Genomic DNA, 22,691 nt, shown 5'->3' with positions numbered 1-22,691 from the left:
ATCTAAAAGAGCATCAGGAATTTATCCCACATTGTAAGATCTGAAGCATAACGATCATCTTGCTGAATAGTAGAACTCATGTCTGAAGAATCAGGAGGTGGAGGAGTAGGAAGTTCAACACTTGTCTCAAGAACAGAATGATTCAAGTGTCCAATGTTCTACTCACATGAATTATTCAACCTTGATAAAGGGTTAGGTACATCAAGAATATCATCATCATTATCAACAAAATGTGCAAAAGAATACAAGCGTAATGTATGATCAACAACTCCCATAGCTATGACATCTCTAGTCTCCATGTCCCTAATATAGACATAATTAGGAGTGAACTCAAAAATTTTACCTTGTGCTCATGAGTAATTTGGTAAATGAAAAGGAGATTAGTGGTCAAGGATGGTACACAAAAGAACATTATTAAATGTACCCTCTCCCATTGGAATAGAACCTTTCCCACAAACCTTCATGTATGTATTATTACCCATCAATATATGTGGAGAAGTACAAGGCTCAATAGAAGAAAACATATCCATAGAAGATGCCATATGATGTGATGCATCTGAATCAAGAAGCCATTTACCTTGCTAAGGATGTATGGAAGCAATGAGTGCTTGTCCTTTGCCTCTAGATGATGTAGATGTAGCAGTTGCCTAATATTGTGAAGAAGGAGAAGACACTGATGAGGGGAACTGGATATTGTTCTTTTGAAGAATGTGAGTTAGTTCATCAATCTTCTCATGGAAACATTTATGCTCATCATGTCCTAGGTTTTTGCAATAAGCACATTTATCTCTCTTTCTTCTAGATATTTCCTCTCTTGAAGAGGACTTGGATTCAATATTAAGTTGTGAAGGAGAGTCGTCACCTTTGTCATGTTTCTTAGGATCTCCTGGTGTTGTTTGTTTCCCTTTCCTTTGGAAGCCTTTGGAGAGGAGTCATTTGCAACCAAAGCTTGATATTTGGAAGACTTCAATTGACCCATGTGTGCTAACTTTGCTTGTTCCCTTGTGAAATGAGTTGCAAATTCATCAAGAGAAGGCATTTTGTATGCACTACCAAGAGCATCCATAGTAGCATAGAATGTGGAAACAAAGATTGAATATTCAGGACCTAACTTGGAAAGAATAGATAATATCAATTGCTCATCATCTTTAGTAATGCCACAATTAGAAAGCTCCAATCTAATAGAATTAAACTTAGAGAAAAAGTCTTGAATATTGTCAAAATCACATGGACTTAGACCTATAAGCTCATTCTCCAATTTATTCTATTAGGTTTACCAAAGATCCCTTCCAATGTTGTCCAGGCATCATGAGGATGTGTGCAGAATGCAATATGATATAGCAAATTATTGGAGATGGTAGATCTAAGAGGGCCAAGTGCTTTATCCCTTCTATCAAACCATTTCCTTCTTTCTGCAACACCTGTAGCTAGTTCTAGATCCTGTCTAAGAATCATTCTAAGCAATCCAATACTCATCAACTGATTAGAAACTGCTTGTTTCCATTCATCATAGTTATAGGGAATGAGTAATGGAACTTTTGAAAAATCCATAATGAACCCAAAGAATGATTTAAATCAACTGATAACTCCTTCAAATTATTGATTCAATTAAGAAAATTGAAATCTAAGTATTCACCAAGTGCAAATATAGCAAAAACGGACCTATTTCTGAAAGTGATATGCCCACTCCAAATCACTAAAATCTGATTACAGATCTAAAAAGTAGAGGAAAAATCATGCACTTTCAAAAAAATTGCACTTGAAAATGTTACCGGATGTGCCCAAATAAAGCCTTGAAAGTTGCAAAAAATGGGATTTGCAATTTTCAAAAAAATTCAGATACAAAGATCTAAAATCACCTGCACCACCATGTAGATTGTGAAATTCTACCCCAAAACAAAAAAAAATTGCTCAAAAAAAGGAGTCCATATGAGGAAGATATCACTATTTGAAAATTGCCTCTAAAACTTTTTTTTTTTGAATCGCCGTCGCCGCACCTTCAAAAATCAAATGGCTCTAGATTTGGCCTCAAATGTCCGATTTGGATGAAACAAAATTTGATTTAGGGGTTTTTGGACCTCCTCTATATGATGCCAACCTCTAATTTGCACCAGCAAGCTCCAATTTTCACCTAAAATAGAAGGTCACAAAATACGACTCCTAAAATCTCCTCCAAATTGTGATGTCCAAATTGCCAAATGCTGCACCAACAATGAGTCAAGCCAAGATTGCACTTCTTGAGAAGAGGTTTTCACACCATGAGAGCTCTGATACCATGTTAGAGTTTTAGGTGACTCTACAACACCCCCAAGATCAAATGAAAAACCAAGATAACTTCCACAAGAGATTGGCAAGACAATTGCGTGAAGATGCAAGAATGCTATTATTGATAATGGACTTGATTGACATCCAGTGGATTGATTTGAAATGTACATAATAGGCCTCTTTATATAGGAGAGGCGATAAGAGACAATGATAAGGAGAAGATAAGCTATCACCTACACAAAGTGGAATCACATGTCCACGAAAGGTGGATCATCCTCCATTATGCAATGAAGTATGTGCAATGATGAAGATGATAATGTGATATGTGCACTAAAGGTGGAATGAGATAACAACTATGACCACCTGGAGTGGAATTCTCCTATACCATGTGTTTAATTGAGGTGGAAACTCTTAAGTGTCTCAAACACAAACTACTATGAAATGCATTATCCTAAGTAAGCTTAAGTAAGTATAATTAGTGAATATTTAATTACACCAACAATATATACATTTCCTCCTGCATCTTGCATCCAAATCAATAACTTAGTGTTATGATTATATATCTGATCAACATCTCTTCTTGATAATTGCCTTGTAATGGAGTTTGACCTTCATATTGACATCCATTCTTAATATATCGTACTCACTGCTGATCCTTCATTTATCAATAGCCTGTGGTTATAATAGATGGTGCAAGTTGTCAATAATCTATTAATATTTTAGTAGATATCCTCCTAGATGAAATTGACCACAATCTACTCACAATTATTGTCAGGATGACATAGGAAGTCTTCTTTCTTAATCATACTCAACAGTTCTGCCTGAATTGGTTTTTGTATCTGGTACTGCTTTATCTCATAAGTGATTGTTTGACCTTCTATAGTGAATATGTTAACGGTTATCTTTATTGTCATGTCTTCTTCTGATCCATATGGAAACCTACTAATTGTTGACCAATATATAGGTGTGATTGCTTATAGCTTCAATCTTGGTCTTCAGAGGAATTACAGGTTCATTAAGTAATCTCTTCCTCTCATGTTGTGCGATGATTGGTGATGCTTATGCTTACTTCTTGCTGATCGCTTAGCCCAATCCTCATCATGATAGATAATAGTTCTATGTCTCTCTCTTGATGCTCTTATCAACCAATCAGAACTAGTCAATATGCTTGAGGATCTGTTATTGTATCTGCTATGCTTGATAATGAAAAGACTTCTATTTGAATGTATGGGCTGACTGTGCTTATCTTCTCCTTAGTTCTCGTTGATATAGAAAAAGTTACTCCTTGCTGCATCATTCATTTATCTCCTTACTCCATTGTATGATGGATACAGCCAAGGTAATCATTATAGCCTTAATACCTTACAACCTTGGCTTTAGACAATCCATTATCAGTATGGAGACACTTGGTATTCTTATCTTAGGAAACCGTCTTATTTAGAAGAGTTCACAATTTCCTCATCTCTTATTCTTTTACTAACATCTAGATATAGTTACTTCTAACTAATTCTACTAACCCCTATCGGCTATTGGTGTCCAAGGACTCCCATGACTTGTCCACAAAGCTATCTTACTGTTTTAGTGGGATTGATTCAAGAATGGGGACATTAAACTTCTCTTCAATTAAATTGGATCTAGAAAGGTCTTCTACCTTTCTCTATCTAGAAGATCATCAATCGCAGAAACCTATTTCAGGCCCAAAACAATATTTTGATGAGACAAATAGGTGTCTTTCATGGCTATTTAGGTGAGCCCCTATTGCCAGAAAATCGTAGAGGCATAGATGAGGCATGTTCTCATGCTCACTATCAGCAAGTGGGGAAGCAACAGAATCCATCTCCTCCTTCAAATATGCAAGGAGACTCAAAATCCAAAGGTGAAGATAAAGGAAGATTAGCTTAATACTTTTAACTCTATCATATCTAATAAACATTGTGCACAAATTCATGTGAACAAGTTGGAAGCTACACCTAGAATTATGCCCATGGAAAGCTGCAAAGAAAAGGAACAAGAAAATGAATTTTTAAATTGTATGACTTATTTTGAGGGATAAGATGCCAAATGTAATTCAAAGGTTGATGTAAGACTTGTTCGACATCAACCTTTGGTAGAAGTAAGGTTGGCAGATAAACCAATCCCATCTGCCAAATGACCTGCATCAACCTTTTAATAAGGTTGATGCAGGTCAGATGGGGTTGGCCTATCAATCGGTTCCCATAGGCCAGCAAATTATGTAAAGGATCCCTTTCAAGGGCTTACAGAGACATATCAAGGCTTTATGAGCCAATTTGATCAGTTTTTAGCAGCCTTCTAGATTTTAGGAGGAATCCCTATTTTTTAGAGATGGACTGGGAGTTGGCAGAGACATACCAGGAAGCCTCTTGGATCAGTTTGGAGACTTGTAGTACATTTCCTAATTTTTAGGAGAGTTCTTAAATTTTAGGAAGGGACTGCCAGTTAACTCGCAATGCTCAGATAGCATCAGTGGATAGGGGGCATCAAACATAATTCAGATCGAAGTCCACATGTGCAAGCTATAAATAACTACAACATTATTTAACGATTTCCTAAGTTGGGATTAATAAAATAATAATAAAAAGGTCATAATATAATCACTTTATAATATAATAACAAGTTATAATTGTTGTCGGGTAATCGGGTAGTTAGACAGTTTTGTGTAACCGAGGGCAGTTACCGATGCGACGGTTCACCTCACATCCCTCGAGCTACTATATGTACTAGTCTCCGTCACAAGTAAAGACATGTTATGTATTGGCAATGTTAATCTTGGATTTGATAATGAATGAATACACAAGTTGCTTCTGAGTTCCATATAACTTGTGTTCAATATCATATTCGGTCTTTATGCATTAGTTCTTATTAAGCCAGAGAGGAAAACATGATGTTGTTGGGTAATTGGGTAGTTAGACAGTTTTATCTAACCGAGAGCAGTTACCGACAACAATAATAAGGGGGTTATGCCAAAGTCCCTAGGAGATCATTGTTATAAGTTGTAACTTAAATTGGGGACCATTTTATAATGATGAAATCACCCTAATGAGGATCGATCTTATTAAAGGAGAGCTACAAGATTAAACTTAGCAAAATTTAATTTAATCAATAACCTTAAAGTCCTAAGGAAGTTCGAATATACATGGAGGGAAAAGATAATTGAATAAAATGTGCATTTTAGAGGGGTTTGGCATTCATTGGGTATTATCATTTTTCCAAAGCAGCACTGGTATTGAGCTCCATGAGGGTTTGAGCAAAGTGTGCACTCTTCAACATGAAAAATCTTGAGAGTAAGTGGAATTAAATGTAGCCCACTTCCTAGGAACATATATTTGCAGATTGGATCATTTGGTGTACTGTTAGGAATCAGAATTTGGATAGTAATTTTCAGATCAGAGTCAAAAGACAGTTTTTCTTCATCACCAGCTTGATCATTATTCTAGAAGAGAATTTTCAACACATTGGTGCACCTTCAGCCTAGCTGTACAGCCATAGAAGCCATTCAACAACTCAATTTGTGGGCAAGTGTAAATTTTCTGAGTTCCAGGAAGATTTGGTGTACATTTCCTTTGCTGTAGCACTATCGAGTGTTTTTATGGTGCTGACAGTAAAAATCAGAGGTGCTTCCAAATATTTCAGTGCACTTAAATTAGCTAACAGCAGCAGAGTTGAGGTATTGACAATAAACCAATAAACCAACCAGATCATCACACCAAATCACTGAACTTCAAGGCGTGGCAGCAGATCTAGAAGATTTGGCCTTATACATGACACTTTCTATCATTTATGACATCAGATTTAAAGAATACCTGGTACGGTTTTGTAAAGCTTGAGAAAATTTAATAGGATGCTGACAGTGCCCTCCACCACAAGGATCCTATAGGGAGAGAGAAGCGAGTCCAGGTCTTCTGGGGCAGCTATAGGTGGTCCTTGACTCACTTCACATTCCCCAATATCATTATTACAGTAGTAATATGACTGCCAATGCAGGACGGATGCCCGTGGCTCCACCCAGAAGTAAGAGACCGATCTAAGATTGTGTAGAATCGTCTTCCATAAAGTCACCTATAGGTTTGTCTTCTATTAAATCTTTTAAACTTTCTGTTGAACTATGTTTTTCTTTTTCTGCAAATTGATTCATTCGCAAAGATATTTCAGACAATAGATCATCAGGGTTGAATCCGAATTAGTGCTTAGCTCTAAATATTTGGTTATTTTCAGCATTGGTCTTTGGTTTTTTATATCGCACTTCTTACTCCTCGAAGACAAAAAAACACAAAATCCCAAAAACAAATTGATTAAAACTTTCTGAAAAGACCAAAAAAAAACTATAAAAAATTAGAGCTTCACAAACACTGGTCAAAGTTAGATTTGGAAAAAAATAAAATCAGAATTGGAAACACCAACTGGAGGTAGCTCATTGCAATTTCATCGAAGGGTTCCCAAAGGTTCAAGGTAAGTATTGTTTGTATAAGGTGGTTGTTAGGCTCACTAAATATGCACACTTCCATGCCATATCTTCAGAATTTAGGGATCCACAAGTGGCAGACCTATTCTTTAGGGAAAATCTCAGACTCTATGGGCTGCCAAAGAACATTGCCAATGTCAGGGGTGGCAGGTTTCTCAATTTGTTCTGACAAGAATTCTTTTGGTTGACAAGTTAAGGATTGACACTAGGATCTAACTATCATCCACAAACTGGTGGACAAACGAAAATTGTGACGAAATGGATAAAAGGCTACTTGAGGTACTATGTCACCAGTCACCAATCAGCATGACTCCTTTTGAAGCAACTAAGGTTATGATGCTGCTACTTTTAGGTGCTGGCTAATCTCCAGACAAAATGCACCAAAGACAAAACAAAGTCAAATATGATTCTTTTTCAGATTCATGAAAAACACAGTGAAATTTTCTCAAAAAATTTGTTGTTTTTTATCACAAAATATACAGATCATGAAGATCAAATGCTGAAAATTTCAAAAAAATTCATTATGTTTTCATTTTTTTGAAATTTAGTCAATGGTGCAATTTGTAGGGAGGATAGTAGCGCCCCTTCTTTTATGGATTTGATTTTGACTGATAGTAGAGTGCAAGGCACAAAAGATTTGATACAACAAAGTGAGGATATTTTGGAGGCTCTCAAAGACAATTTGTAGCAGGCCCAAAATCAGCAAAAGCTTAATGCTGATAGACACCGAATTGAATGGGTATATGATGTTAGTGACATGGTATTGTTAAGGCTGCAGCCCTATAAGGTATCAAAGGCATGGAGCTGAGAATCTGAAGCAATGATTTTATGGGCCCTACAAGGTGGTAAGGAAGGTTAGTGTAGATGCTTGTGAGTTGGAACTTCCAACTGGCATCATAATTCACAGTATATTTCATGTTTCATGCCTTACAAAGGCTTTTGGACAATGAATACTCCTACACAACTGCCTACACTTGACTATGTAGGCAAATTAATTCTCGAACTCGAGACAATATTGAATGTGAGAGAGAAAAGGTTAAGGAACAAAATGATTTTGGAATATTTGGTGAAATGGAGAGGATTACCCCATGAAGATGTAACATGGGAGGGTGTTAAATATTTTGAGCATCCCAACCTGAAATTGCTTGACAACAAGCAACTAGGGATGAGAACCCATATTTAATAGTTGAGATTTAATAAATAGAATTACTAATAATTTATGATATCTTTTGGAGGCCGACTTAGTGTGAGTCTTTTTTATAGATAAATAAATTTATTTATTTTAAATGGCTCTAGATCGACCTTGTTTGTGGCAGTTGACCTTAACCAACCAAGAACTTGTATATATGGAGTTGGTTTTAGTGGAAGAACACAGCAACTGTTTTTGTATGTCTGCATTACACGAGTGCACAAGGAGAGCCTGGATGCCAACCAAAGCCTCTCATAGTTGGTAAGGCAAACCATTCATGTTGCTTGCAATTTTAAATGCACACAAAATCAAACTTCATTGCATCTATCATACCAAGGATCTAGAAGTGTGAAATCAGCTTCCCTGTCAACTCGTCTACAGAAATCAATTTTATTACTACATAAGACCATCCACTGTACTCAGGCAATTGAGTACTCATAAACTCAAAGTTGGTTCTGTAAGTCTGCAAACCTGATGGTGTAGGAGCACCCACATAAAATATTTTGGACGTGATTTCTGCATGAAGAATTTATCCCGATTTTGTCATTACGATAAGATCTTTTCTTAGGATTCGTACAGATCATTGTGGGGTCATTCTTCCCCATTCTATATTGATCTAGGGTATTTTGTAAGCTGTTCTTCCTATTTTGTAATAATCTAGCATGTTCTGTAGACTATCTTAGCAAGTATATATAGAGTTTTAGGTTTAGGTTTAGGTTTAGGGCAAGTTTTTGGGATATGAAATTATGGGGAGAAGAAATCTATAGGAGAGGAAGTGTTATTACAAGGTAATTGGTAAATACTTGCTTATTAATAACAGAGACCGAAAGGTCAATTTATACAAAAGGAAGAGACGATGTTTCCTTAGGAAACGATCGTAAAGAATAGAAACATTCTATTCCAGAGAAAGCAAAAAATGAAAGCAAACTAAAGCTAAAAATATTTACAAGATAACCATTAACTAATAATAGACGTCTTATCTATTATTGTAATACCCTCCCTTAATGGTTAATCTATCTAACACACCAAGCTGTCCTCTGAATTTGACAAACTTATCAGGACCAAGAGGCTTGGTGAGAATGTCTGCAGTCTGATCTGAGGTAGGAACATACTGCAGATCTATAGTCCCGTCTTCAACCAGTTGTCGTATGTAATGACAATGAACATCCACATGCTTGGTTCGTTCATGGAAGACTGGATTCCGTGCTAACTTGATAACGCCTTCGTTATCAACAAACAGAGTAGTTGGTCCTGCTGGTGACATCTGCATATCCCCAAGCATCCGACGAAGCCAGACAGCTTCACATCCTGCCTTAACAGCCCCTCTATATTCAACCTCTGTAGAAGAGAGAGAAACTGCCTGCTGCTTCTTGCTGGTCCATGTGACTGCACCGGATCCCAAACTGAACACATATCCAGATGTTGACTTTTTATCATCAACAGAGCCTGCCCAATCTGAATTTGTGAACCCACTGAGTTTAGGATTAGAACTCCGAGAATACAGAAGTCCATAATCAGAAGTGCCCTTCACATAACGAAGCACACGCTTTGCTACCATCCAATGATCAGCCTTAGGAGCTGTCATAAAGCGTGAAATATAGCTGATTGCGAAGCTGATATCAGGCCTAGTAGCAGATAGGTAGATGAGGCTACCTACTAGTTGCCTATACGTAGTATCATCAACGGAAGGAGAATCAGACTTGGCTGATAACTTGAGACCTTTCTCCATAGGTGTAGATGCAAGTTTGCAATCCTGCATTCGGAATTTGTCTAACAAGGCTCTGGCATATTTGGACTGAGAGATGAATATACCAGAAGACTGTTGCCAAACTTCAACACCTAAGCAATAATGCATGAGCCCAAGGTCAGTCATATCAAAAGACTGGCATAAGTGTTGTTTGATTCCCTGAATCAAAGATGCCGAACTGTCAGTGATGATCAGATCATTCACATAGATAACCAGAAGGATGATGTCACTGTCAGTAGTCTTGATGTACAGATTTGAGTCTGAAGAACTCCTCTTGAAGCCTTGATCACTGAGGTACGTATCAATCTTGATGTACCATGCCCGAGGGGCCTGCTTCAAACCATAGAGAGCTTTTACCAATCTGAGAACCTGATGGTCTTTACCAGCAACCTTGAAACCAGGAGGCTGCGTCATGTAGACCTCTTCATGGAGATCACCATTCAGGAAAGCACTTTTTACGTCCATCTGATGGACCTTCCAGCCAAACTGTGCTGCCATGGCTAAGACTAATCTGATGGTGCTCATCTTTGCAGTAGGAGCAAAGGTCTCCTCATAATCAATGCCCTGACGCTGAGAAAAGCCCTTTGCCACTAAACGAGCTTTGTACTTATCCAAAGTACCATCTGATTTGTATTTGATTTTGTAGACCCATTTGCAGCTAATGGGTTTCTTCCCTGGGGGAAGATCAGAAAGGACCCAAGTGTTGTTCTTCAGCAGGCTTTGGTGTTCAAATTGCATGGCCTATTCCCACTCTGGAATTCCTTTAGCCTCGGAATATGTTTGAGGTTCAAACACACTGTGAATGTTGGCCATAAGAGCAAAGTTAACAGAATCTATAATTTTGCTCTTTTTTCGAGTAGTTCTCCCATCAATGAGCTCATCATCATGAAGATCAGCAAGTGTCTTAGCCCACCACTTAGGCCGCAGAAGAGAATGACCAACAGTAGTACTAGGAGATGCTTGATCAGCAGGATCCTGATCAGAAGAATCTGGATCAAACTTAGGTGAAGCATCTTCAAAACGAGGTGATCCTACAGGAGAAGCCGAAGGTGGTTGTACAGGTATCACTGGCAGGATTGGAGTTGTAGGAGCTACTGGAGCCCTCCCATCAGGTGGACCTAATGGAAGCCGAACTCCCAAATCATGAACCTGCATAGGCTGGTCTGCTGGATCAGGAACAGGAGAAACAGGCATAAATGGTCCTCGCTGCTCATCAAAGACTACATCGCGGCTGTATATGAGACGAGATGTCTCAACATCAATAAGGCGGTAGGCTTTGTGAAGACTGCTATATCCAGCAAGCATCAGTTTCTGACTCTTGGCATCCAACTTGGTGCGTGAAGCATCAGGGATCAGGGATCCAAACAAAAGCAAGAGAGCCAAAAACCTTCAGGTGACTGATTCTAGACTTGCGACCTGACCAGGCCTCTTCCGGAGTTTTACCTTTGACCGCCACTGTGGGTGACCGGTTCAACAGATAAACTGCAGTGTTAACTGCTTCTGCCCAAAAACGCTTCGGAACATGTCTGTGTTCGAGCATGGAACGAGCCATCTCGGTGATTGTCCTGTTCCGACGTTCAACTACACTGTTCTGTTGTGGCGTGTGGGGTGTGGTGAACTGGTGTTGGATGCCATGTGTATCCAAGAAGCTGGAGAAAACATTAGAACAAAATTCCCCCCCATTGTCTGATCTAAGAGTAATAATAGATTTCCCAGACTCTTTTTCAACTAAGGGTTTAAACTTCTGAAATACAATAAATGCATCGGATTTCTTTTTAAGGAAATACACCCACATTTTTCTACTGAAATCATCTACAAACAACAGAAAATACTTGTACCCAAGAACAGAAGGAGTGGCCATAGGGTCGCAGATATCAGCATGAACAAGCTGAAGTACTTGAGAAGCTCGCCAAGAATCGCCACTGGGGAAAGGTGTGCGATGTTGCTTCCCAGCCTGACATGCATCACAAACTCCAAGGTGTTGGGTTTGAATCTCTGGCAAACCAAGAACAAGCTCATCCCGAGCAAGTTGTGAGAGATAATGCACATTTAAGTGCCCATATCGCTGATGCCAAAGTGAGCTGATGGAAGATCGCCAAGCAGCCATAGCTAAGTCCTGAGAATCACCAGAATCAGTAAGTCTGAAAAGACCATGATCCTCAAGACCAACTGCAATAGTAGACTTAGTCGCCCGATCAATGATGGTGCACTGATGTGAACTGAAAGTGACTGCCAAGTGTGGAGAATGTCGCAGCAACTGACTGACCGAGAGTAGATTTAGTTCCATCCCTAGAACGTAGTACACATCAAGGAATATGAGCTTCCTTCCAACAGACTGAATTTGAATGTTGCCTTTACCAACAACCGTGTACTCTTCTCCACCACCAAAGATAACAGAATCTGAATAAGGCTGGTAGTCAGTAAACCAGTCTCTGCGGTGAGTGAAATGTCGAGAGGCACCTGAATCAATGTACCAGGCAGATGACTGTACATGATCTGCGGGTCTTTTAGCCATGAAGGCATAAAAGGCAAATTCCACCTGCTCAGTGTGCTCTGCACTGTTCGCTTTGGGTTGCGAACCTGATTGCTTAGACTGGGCAGCTAAGCGTTTCCGACATGGAACCTTCATGTGACCATACTTGTGGCAATAGTTGCATTGAATGTTCTTCTTTTTGGTACCATCGGATGCTAGAGCAGAAGACTTCTGCTGAGATGGTTGCTGAAACTTGCCCTTATCCTTCTGAAAGGATTTCGCAGCAAAGGCTTGCTCAGTGGAGGTGGAACTGGAGCTGCTACCGAATTGTTGTTTCCACCAATCTTGCTGAAGTAGCAGGGTGCAGAGATCAGTGAACTTTAGATCAACACCAGTAGATGTGATGTTGAGAGTCTCGATAAAATGCTCATAGCAATTTGGTAAACTCCGAAGAGTGATTACCACAATATCCTCTTCCTCCATCTTGCGACCGATGGCAAGTAACTGATCACGGATTTCCTGAATCCGATTCAGGTGTGCCTGGAGCGAGGTGCGCTCATCCATGACAATAGAAAACAGAGTGTTTTTCAGAAAGAAGGCTCTGCTCTTGTCGGAAGTCTCATGAAGACCTTTTAGATGTGTCCAGATTTCGGCCGCTGTCTTGCCGGATGGAATCTGAGAAAGCTGGTCATCAGCTACGGAGAGTTTGAGAAGCATTACTGCCTCTCGATTGTTCAGATTCCATGTATCTTGATCAGGACCCGGAGAAGTCGGACGCTGCTTAACACCCAGAACAAGTTGATCGGTGTTTCGATATTCGAAGATTGCGATGATGTGCTGCTTCCAGGTTCCATAATTGCGACCATTGAATTTGGAATTATGCTCGAGCAGAATATTTGTCAGAGATGCCATGGCACGTTTTTCAATGAAAAACTGTGAAAATCTGTGAAGGCACCTTCTTTGAGGCAAAAATACGGAAGACCCAGAAGAATCAGAGAATGACCCAAAAGAGAGCTCGAAAAACCCAGAAGGAATCTGCTGTCGTTTTCTGAATCCGCTGGCTCAAAAATTGAGGCACAAAAATCGAGGCACCCAAAAAAAACGGACGACAACCCAGTTGAGCTCTTGAAAAACCCACCAAGAATCTGCAAACAAAAAAAAATTTCGACCCCAAAAATTAGGGTTTCGAAAAAAAACGGCCCTAGCTGAAAAAAGCTTGAAAAAACTTTAGATTTCTTGATGAAAAATGGTCGAATCTGCTTCCCAGAGCACGATGACAGACTGAGACGACTAAGAGCATGAAGATTTGATACAGAAACATGCAGATTTTCACCCCAAAAACGCGAGTCTTCAAAAAATGGCCACGATTTCCACGCGATTTGCAGACCCGTAATTCGGGAATTTCTCCAAGCAGAAAAACCCTAGGTGGGTTTTGGAGAAATTAGCTGAAATAATTTTGGAAAAATTTAAACAAATAATTTCAAGAAGAAATTATAAATTTTTCCGAAAAAATTTAAGTATTTAGCTCTGATACCATATTACAAGGTAATTGGTAAATACTTGCTTATTAATAACAGAGACCGAAAGGTCAATTTATACAAAAGGAAGAGACGATGTTTCCTTAGGAAACGATCGTAAAGAATAGAAACATTCTATTCCAGAGAAAGCAAAAAATGAAAGCAAACTAAAGCTAAAGATATTTACAAGATAACCATTAACTAATAATAGACGTCTTATCTATTATTGTAATAAGTGTATATATTGTTCATTTGATGAATTAATTAAGAAGAATTTTATTATATGTCTCTTGCTGGTGCTGGTTCCTTTTGATATTGCTTTCATTGAATTTATCTCTGCATCATTTTTGTTATCAGAGCTTGGGGAAAGCTCCTGAGGCAATTAGATTTTATGTTTGGATCAGAGTCAGCTGAAACATCAAACATGGTCACCAATGCTGAACTAGCAAAGAAGATGCAAGAACATGTGAAAATCAATAAGTGGTTATTAGATGAATTTGAGAAGGTGAAGAGCTGGATGGAAAAGAGAGCAAAGGTTTCCTCAAAGCAAGAGGAAGAAGGGGAAGAAGAGGATACCCCTGAGCAGGAGATGGTTAACTTACCTGCAGACCAGGATACTTCATAGAAGCCCTTGAAAGCGTTGGTAAGAAGGATGCCAAAGGTGACCTACCCATCTTCTCGAGAAAGATGGATGTTGATGCTGTTGTGGATTGGATAGAAGCCTTGAACAACCATTTTGAGTGTGAAAATATAGCAGAAAAGGACAAGGTAAAAATTGCCAAGTCAAAGTTGAAGGGACTAGCCCTCACTTGGTGGAATTTCACTCAAGGAGAAAGGGTCAAAGAAGGTAAGAACATGATAACTTCATGGGAAAGGATGTGTGCAAAGGTGAAAGAAACATACTTACCTAAGGATTATGAAATCTAACTTCATTGAAGGAGACAAAGTTTAAGACAAAAGGAGCTAGATGTCACTGTCTATACTGAAGAATTCCAAAAATTAAGCCCGAGGGCAAAGCAGAGTGAATGTGAAAGTGTAAAAGTTGCTAGATATCTCAATGGATTGAGGTTGAACATTCAAGAAGAACTTAATTTATTGTGTCCTGATACAGTACAGAAGTGTTATCAACTAGCATTGAAGGTGGAAACCAAATTGAAAAGAAGGCAAGAACAAAATAGCAGAGGAAGAGGAAAAAATCGAAGGGGAAGAGGAAATTTAAAAGGAAGAGAACAAAACCATGAAGATCATAAGGAGATAAAGCAAGAAACCAGTCAAAGCGAAGGAAATTTCAAAGGTAACTTCAGAGGTAGAAGAGGCAATTCAAGAGGTGGATTTGGTGGTAGAAGGGCAAGTCCGATTATTTGTTTCAATTGCAATAAGGAGGGACACTATGCATCTAGGTGTCCGGATAGAGCAAGTTCAAGTTCACAAGGTGAAAGAAGAACACATTTGGTACAAGATGATGAATACCAAGAGAAGGAGATGGCTGACTCAAATAGTGTACTTGAAAGAGGAGAAAGTTTAATGATGAAAAGAACACTTTTGAAAGTGCCTACTACCATGGAACCACCACAAAGGAAAACTATCTTTAGGACTGCTTGCAAATCTGGAGGTAAGGTATGTAAAGTCATTATTGACTCAGGATCTACTGAGAATTTTGTTTCTCTTGAGATGGTTCAAAAGTTAAAACTTAGGAGGATACCTCATCCTTTTCATTATAAGGTTTCATGGCTAACAAAGGGTCAACAAAATCTTGTAAATGAGCAAGCATGGGTTGATTTTCAGATTGGAATGTATAAAGACGGAATTTTGTGTGATATAGTTGACATGGATGCATGCCATTTATTATTTGGTAGGCCCTGGCAGTATGATTTGCAGGCACAACATGATGGAAAACTCAATAGATACACCATCAAGAAGGATGGAAAGGTGATTAGATTGATTCCATTTGCTGATCATGAAGAAGTGGAAGAAAATAAAGAGAGGGAAGCCAAAATTATGATGGTTGATAAAAAAGAATTTTTACGAGACATCAAGGATGAACCTAAACCTTGTTTTCTTTTGTTGCCTAACCCACAACCACAAGAACCCATTGGAAATGACAGAAAGGAGGCTGAAACAAAGAAGACAATTCCTAATGAAGTTAAAGAACTTTTGGATAAGTATTAAGGTTTGATTTCAAAAGGTATGCCAAAGCCTTTACCACCTAGACGAGACATTAGTCATTGTATTGATTTCATTCCTGGAGCTACTTTACCCAATAAGGCTGCATACAAGATGACACCTCAACAAAATGAGGAGATTGCTAGACAAGTAAAGGAGTTACTCGATTCTGGCTTGATTACGAAAAGCTTAAGTCCATGTGCTGTACCTACTATTTTGGCACCCAAGAAGGAAAGAACTTGGAGGTTGTGCATTGATTCTAGAGCCATTAATAAGATTACATCAGATCTAGGTTTCCAATGGCAAGAATTGAAGATTTGCTTGATTGTTTGGGAGGTGCAAAGTATTTCTCCAAGATTGACTTTAAAAGTGGGTACCATCAAATAAGGATAAGAGCTGGAGATGAGTGGAAGACAGCATTCAAAACCAATGATGGATTATATGAATGGAAGGTAATGCCATTTGGACTCTCTAATGCTCCTAGTACCTTCATGAGACTTATGAATGAAATACTCAAAGACTTCAATGGTAAGTTCATCATAGTATATTTAGATGACATATTAATTTTCAGCAAGACAAAAGAAATTGACATTGACATTGACACCTAGAGCACATTGACATGGTTTTGAGAAGACTTCATGAGGAGAAATTGGTAATAAATTTGGAAAAGTGTTTGTTTATGCAAGAGCTGACATATCTTGGTTTTGTGATCTCCCAAGGTAGCTTGAAGATGGATAAAGATAAGGTAAGTGCTATAATATCCTAGCCACCCCCAAGAACAATTGGAGATGTTAGAAGCTTTCATGGTCTTGCTACATTTTATAAGAAATTCATAAGAAATTTCAGTCATATATGTGCTCCTATGTTAGAAACTATTAAAGGAGGGAGGAAGTGTAATTTTGCATGGAGTCAATCAGCAAATGAAGCTTTTGAATTGCTTAAAAAAAAGGTAAGTGAGCAGCCAATTCTTTCTTTACCTGATTTTAACAAAGTTTTCCAAGTAGAATGTGATGCTAGCAAGGTTGCTATAGGGACAATTCTTAGTCAAGAAGGAAAACCAGTGGCTTTCTCAAGTGAAAAACTCAATGAAGCCAAGCAGAAATACTCTTCATATGACCTAGAAATGTATGCATTGGTTCAAGCTCTCAAAAGGCGGAGACACTACTTGTTGCCAAAGGAGTTTGTTGTGTATACCGATAACCAAGCACTTAGTTTTTTGAATAGCCATGACAAATTAAGTCATAGGCACATAAAATGGATGGAGTATTTACAGGCCTATACCTTTACCATCAAGCATAAGAAGGGCATATCAAACAAGGTTGTTGATGCTCTTAGTAGAAGGAATCTGACTGTCTCCCAGATACAGCTGGGAAGTGTGGGAATTGAAGCACTCAAGGACATGTGTGTAGCAGATCTAGATTTTGATGACATTTACAAGGTATGTATGGAGTTTGGTGAAAGATACCATGTTGATTTTCCCGTTTTTTTTATACAAGACAGACTTCTTTTCAAAGGAGGACAACTATGTGTACCCGGGTGCTCTATGAGGACAAACATTATCAAAGAGAAGCATAGTGGAACAATGGGTGGACATTTTGGTTTGGATAAAACCTTAGAATTGGTTAGAAGGTACTACTATTGGCCTAAACTTTAGACTGATGTTAGAAACTTTGTGGAAACATGTATGATTTGTCAAAGGGCCAAAGGAAGGACTACAAATGCAGGGCTTTATCAACCTTTGCCAATACCATCTAGACCCTGGGAAAGCATAGCAATGGATTTTGTAATGGGGCTGCCACGGACACAAAAGGGGCATGATAGTGTATTTGTTGTAGTAGATAGGTTTAGCAAAATGGCTCACTTCTTACCATGTAAGTCGACCTATGATGCCTCTCATATAACAGATCTCTTTTTCAAGGAAGTCATAAGGATTCACAGGCTACCTCTCAACATAGTTTCAGACAAGGATGTGAAGTTTGTAGGACACTTTTGGAGAACTTTACGGAGGAAACTTGAAACCAATTTATCATTCTCATCGGCCTACCACCCTCAAACTGATGGCCAAAAAAAGGTAGTTAATAGAACATTGGGCAATTTGTTAAGAACACTCACAAGACAACATGCAGCAAAATGGGATGTAATCCTACCCCAAGCTGAATTTGCATATAATGACTCATCAATAGAAGTACAGGAAAGTCACCATTTCAAGTGGTGTATGGAATTCATCTTAGAGGGATTTTTGAGTTAAGAGACATGAGTTCACAGCAACAAGTTAGTGCCCAAGGAGAAGAATTTGCTACAGCCATAAAAGAAATCGATGATGAAGTCAAAGCACAACTCCAACAAACCTCTGACAAGTATAAGAAGCATGCAGATTAGAAACGGAGACACTTAAAATTTGAAGTGGGAGATTTAGTATGGGCAGATCTCAAGAAAGAGAGGCTACCAAAAGGTAAATCTACCAAACTTATGTTGAGAAAACTAGGTCCTTGTCAAATATTGAATAAGTTTGGAACCAATGCTTATCAAATTCGATTGCCACCTGAAATTGGCATTTCTCCCATATTCAACTTAGCAGACCTCACACCATTTAAAGCACCCATTGAAGAAATTAATATAGGATAGATTGCTGATACAGAAGACATTCAACGTCTACCATTTAAGCAGACACCACAACTAGAAAGGATACTTGACACCAAAGTCATAAAGCAAACAAGAGGAAAGGAGTCCAAGCAGTATTTGGTAAAACTCAGAGGTTATTCGGATGTAGATGCTGTGTGGATAACCAAACAAGATATTAAGAAGCAAGGTACCACTCTACAAGCGCTCATCTCAAGTGGGCTTGAGATAAAATTTCCTGGGGAGTATGGTGTAGGAGAACCCACAAAAAAATTTCGACATGATTTCTGCATGAAGAATTTATCTCGATTTTGTCATTACAATAAGATCTTTTCTTAGGATTCGTACAAATCATTGTGGGGTCATTCTTCCCCATTCTATATTGATCTAGAGTATTATGTAAGTTGTTCTTCCTATTTTGTAATAATCTAGAATGTTCCGTAGACCGTCTTAGCAAGTATAAATAGAGTTTTAGGTTTAAGTTTAGGTTTAGGGCAAGTTTTTGGGATATGAAATTATAGGGAGAAGAAATCTATAGGAGAGGAAGTGTATATACTGTTCATTTGATGAATTAATTAAAAAAAAAATTATTATATATCTCTTGCTGGTGCTGGTTCCTTTTGATATTGCTTCCATTGAATTTATCTCTGCATCACCTGAACTATGCTTGGTAGCATTTTGAGTGTAAGAATGCAAGTCAATCTGAGGAGGTAGTCCTATTTTAGGAAGCTGTTTTGAACTGTTGTTTGTTAATATGTTAATGCATTTATATTGTGCAAAAGTCATTCCTGAGTACCTTGATTTTATTCAATTACAAAGTGGCAAACACTAGTGCTTGAACTCCTTTTACAATTAACTTTTGCAAATTATTTAAGCTGGTATATTTCAAATTGTTTTGAAGAATAGGGGGAAAACAAGGTAATCTGGCATCTAATCAGCAAATAGCTTCAGTTACAATAGAGCCCATTAGCATCTTTATGAAGAGATGGAAAAGCATTGCAGAAGTAATGAAGAGCTATGAAACGTTGAATAACAATGGCTGCCTGTAACAAAATGGATCTTATAATTTTCTGATTTTGTATAGAAAGTGGATGCTGCAGAGAACAGGTGTTTTTTGATGGAAGCCAAAAATAATCAGCAGTGGAAAAAGAAGAGCAGCATATTCTAGCTTTCGTTTTGGGTAGACCATAGATAAGATGTCAAGAGAGTGGTTTTGGAGGTGGTTTCATAGAGGAGGTCTGTACATGCTTCTTGTTAGCAATCTTAAACAATGAATTGTTTGTAAGTGGTTTGTGTTGGTGAACTATTTTATAAAACTGTTCGTATCCTGGCAGCTCAACCAGTAATTCTTCTCGGGAGAATATAGTTGGACTTGAAGGATTACTTAGTCACCCCTGATTGGAACCCCTGTTGATGAGAAAAAATACTTTGAATTGAACTTTCAGAAAGGTGTGTCAATTCTATTGTCAATCAAACAGTGCTACCTTAAGTTTTGATAGCAAGTTAGAAAAATACTCAAAGACTAGGAGATGGTATCTAATAATTATCTTTTGACTAACTCAAAAATAAATCTCTAGGAGGTTATTACCACATTAGTAGTGGATGCCATGTCATTCTACTTTGCCAATTTAACTTTGGAAGCTGTGTCAATGCCTTTGAAAACCAAATAACAATCACATTTAATGTCCCATTCTCAAAAAAAAAAATCGAAGAAAAATATATGCTAAGCATTATCTTCTGGACAGATACAGAGCTTTAACTTTATAAAAGGTCTTAGAGCAAGTGCAATACTTATTGTCATTCTTATTTGGCATAACCATATGTTATAATCCAAACTCGATTACAGAATCAGGTTGTTACCTCTCTCAGTGGAATGCACATACTCGAAGACCAAGATGCTTTCTGTCCTTGCCATAGTGGATAACCAGAGATGTACCTTCTCCTGCTCGCCAAATCTCACATCGATCAAATATTTAGCTGCCACACAGTGGAAAAACATGAAAACCTCCATCAAAGACAATTATGAAGGAAAGGAAACATTGTAGTGTGTTGAAAATATCTTAATACTTGAGGAAAAACATATATTTTAGGTGTTTCTGTTGATATGTCCAAAGTATGACCAATTGCACTGTTGATACAGAATGTTGGACGATTATTTGTTGAAAATTTGCTAGCTGGAGATTCTAGCACTGGAAATTCTGTGACACGTAGACAACTGACAAATGGCAAATTAAATCACAGAGTATGATTCGAAATACTGATGACAAAAAAAATCTTACACATTTGAATCCAGGAGTAACAAGTGAATATTACAATTACAAATTAAAATTCAATAACGCATTCCCTGAATAACACAAGTTCACGAAATAACTTGTATAAATAAATAAACTACTTAATCTTAACAACCTCACCTCCTGGCACACAGTCCCCAAAACATTGAGCGATTTTTTGCCTAAATCCTCCATCCTTGTTCCTAGTGTGGACGTTGTTTCTGAAAGGTACATTTTTCAAAAGATTCTGTTGTTCTGAATTGTCATGGTTGCTTTGGGCTGGTATCCCATTGATCCCAAGAAACTTACCTATACCTTGAAACACCATTTGTGCAGACAACAGCACGTCAACAAATCTCCAAACTAATGGGTATCGCGTCCCTGCTCTAGCAAGGCTTCCAATCGGAAGCATTCATTTTCTGATAGAATATGGCTTCTGATTGAATGGGCATCCCCAATTTCCACCCACTAGATGGGCATCCATTTTCTGATCTAACAAGGTCTCCCATTTAAAAAGATATCAACTCTACGTTCCAACAAGACCATCTAAATGGAATTCCCGTTTCATGCTCGTAATGCACTCCACGAGATGCTGGACCATTTCAATTGGAACTGTGATTGGAGTTGATTCAAATAATTGGAGATTATCCCCAGAATTCTTTCATAAAAACAACACACGTCAACAGGAGATCAATTGCATATGGTTGAAAAACTGTCAAAATATTTTTCGCATGAACTTTTCCGAATACACGGTTTAATTTTTTGAAAACTAGTTGGGAGCACGTATCCAGCTCGTAAATAGCACAGTAGTCTAACTAGGCATCTGCAAATGAAATTTAACCAAGGGCTACTTCTCCCTGACCTAAAGCTACACGAAAAATAGCAAGCCAAATCGCAATCAAGGTATTTGTAAATGCAATGAATAGATAGCTATTTCAAACCGACCTAGATTTATGTGGATACAAAATGCAATCAAAAGCACATTCTTCCAATGGAACATCTTAGTTATGGTCATCCAACAAAAAATTGAGACCGTCGGTTCCAACAACCACCCAGAGGAGAGGGTGGACGGTTAGATGGATTTGACTTGATCATCAAGTCCAATTCTTACGGTGGATGCCATCGCCAAACAATCCATGTCATTTTCATCAGATTATATTGTCCTGAACTCAGAAGAAATTTTCTAGATGATGACCACTCTTTTGCACATTCCATTGTTTCGCTAGAGAACTTTTAATTTCTGATACAATCTTGTTACATACTATGCCAGCGCCTCTCTACTTTTATCCATTGACACAGATGCTTCGCCTCCAAAACTGCTTGAAATGGATAGAAATCGGTCGCTTCATAATCCTGTGCGTATGACTTTCAAATAATTCGGATTATACTCACGCTTTGATTATTTTGGTCCGAAGATCCAATGATATTAGGATGAATAGGTATTGTTGTTGTTTTTTCGTAGGTTCTGTTAAAGACCTCGAATAACAGATATGTGTTGGGTGGTCATAACAACTGCAATGGAGTATACTCGTCATATTTAATTTTTGGAATGTACAAAAAATTCAATGATATCAGAATGAATAGGTTTTGTTGTCTTTTAAATATTAATTTAATAGTATGAGATTGTCTTTAATCTTTTGATTATATTGTAAACAAAAGTTGTGATACAACTGGAGTCGCGCCTAATGTAATTATAAATTAAAATTGGAATGAAAAATATTCTTATGACTTTGATAAATGTTAGTGTATATATGATTGGATTTTAAATATCAATAAATTTTACATAATTATTGTATATAGAAAATTTAAAGTTTAGATATATTTTAAATAAATATTTTATAAATAAATAAAATGTTCATTTTATAAAATATAATTTTATTATGGTTTATAATATATAGACATGTCAATATATTTGTATGTTAAATTGTATATATATTAAAGTCGAGTGTTATAAAAGAAAAAAGAAAA

At 37.8% G+C, this 22,691-nt stretch overlaps 1 protein-coding gene across 4 annotated transcripts in view; it reads right to left on the bottom strand.

Moving 5' to 3' along the window:
- The window catches only part of LOC149541973 (uncharacterized), a 52,004-nt gene extending 29,811 nt beyond the window's left edge, over positions 1 to 22,193 (bottom strand). The window contains exons 1-2 of one of the 4 annotated variants that reach the window (XM_089797020.1): positions 20,865 to 22,193; positions 20,314 to 20,430 (exon numbers count right to left, since the gene is read on the bottom strand). In XM_089797020.1, the coding sequence (XP_089653146.1) occupies positions 20,314 to 20,430; positions 20,865 to 21,135 (388 nt within the window). In that variant the 5' untranslated portion in view covers positions 21,136 to 22,193. Of the gene's footprint in view, positions 1 to 20,313; positions 20,431 to 20,520; positions 20,614 to 20,864 lie in introns of those variants that run through there. The other 3 variants (XM_089797018.1, XM_089797019.1, XM_089797021.1) reach the window with 3 other exon arrangements.
- Between the last annotated feature and the right edge of the window lie 498 nt (positions 22,194 to 22,691).

This window comes from Cupressus sempervirens, chromosome 8, assembly GCF_028749045.1.
Source record: "Cupressus sempervirens isolate cs-2001-9-10 chromosome 8, ASM2874904v1, whole genome shotgun sequence".
NCBI lineage: Eukaryota > Viridiplantae > Streptophyta > Pinopsida > Cupressales > Cupressaceae > Cupressus > Cupressus sempervirens.
This window is presented reverse-complemented; position numbering and strand designations above follow the sequence as displayed.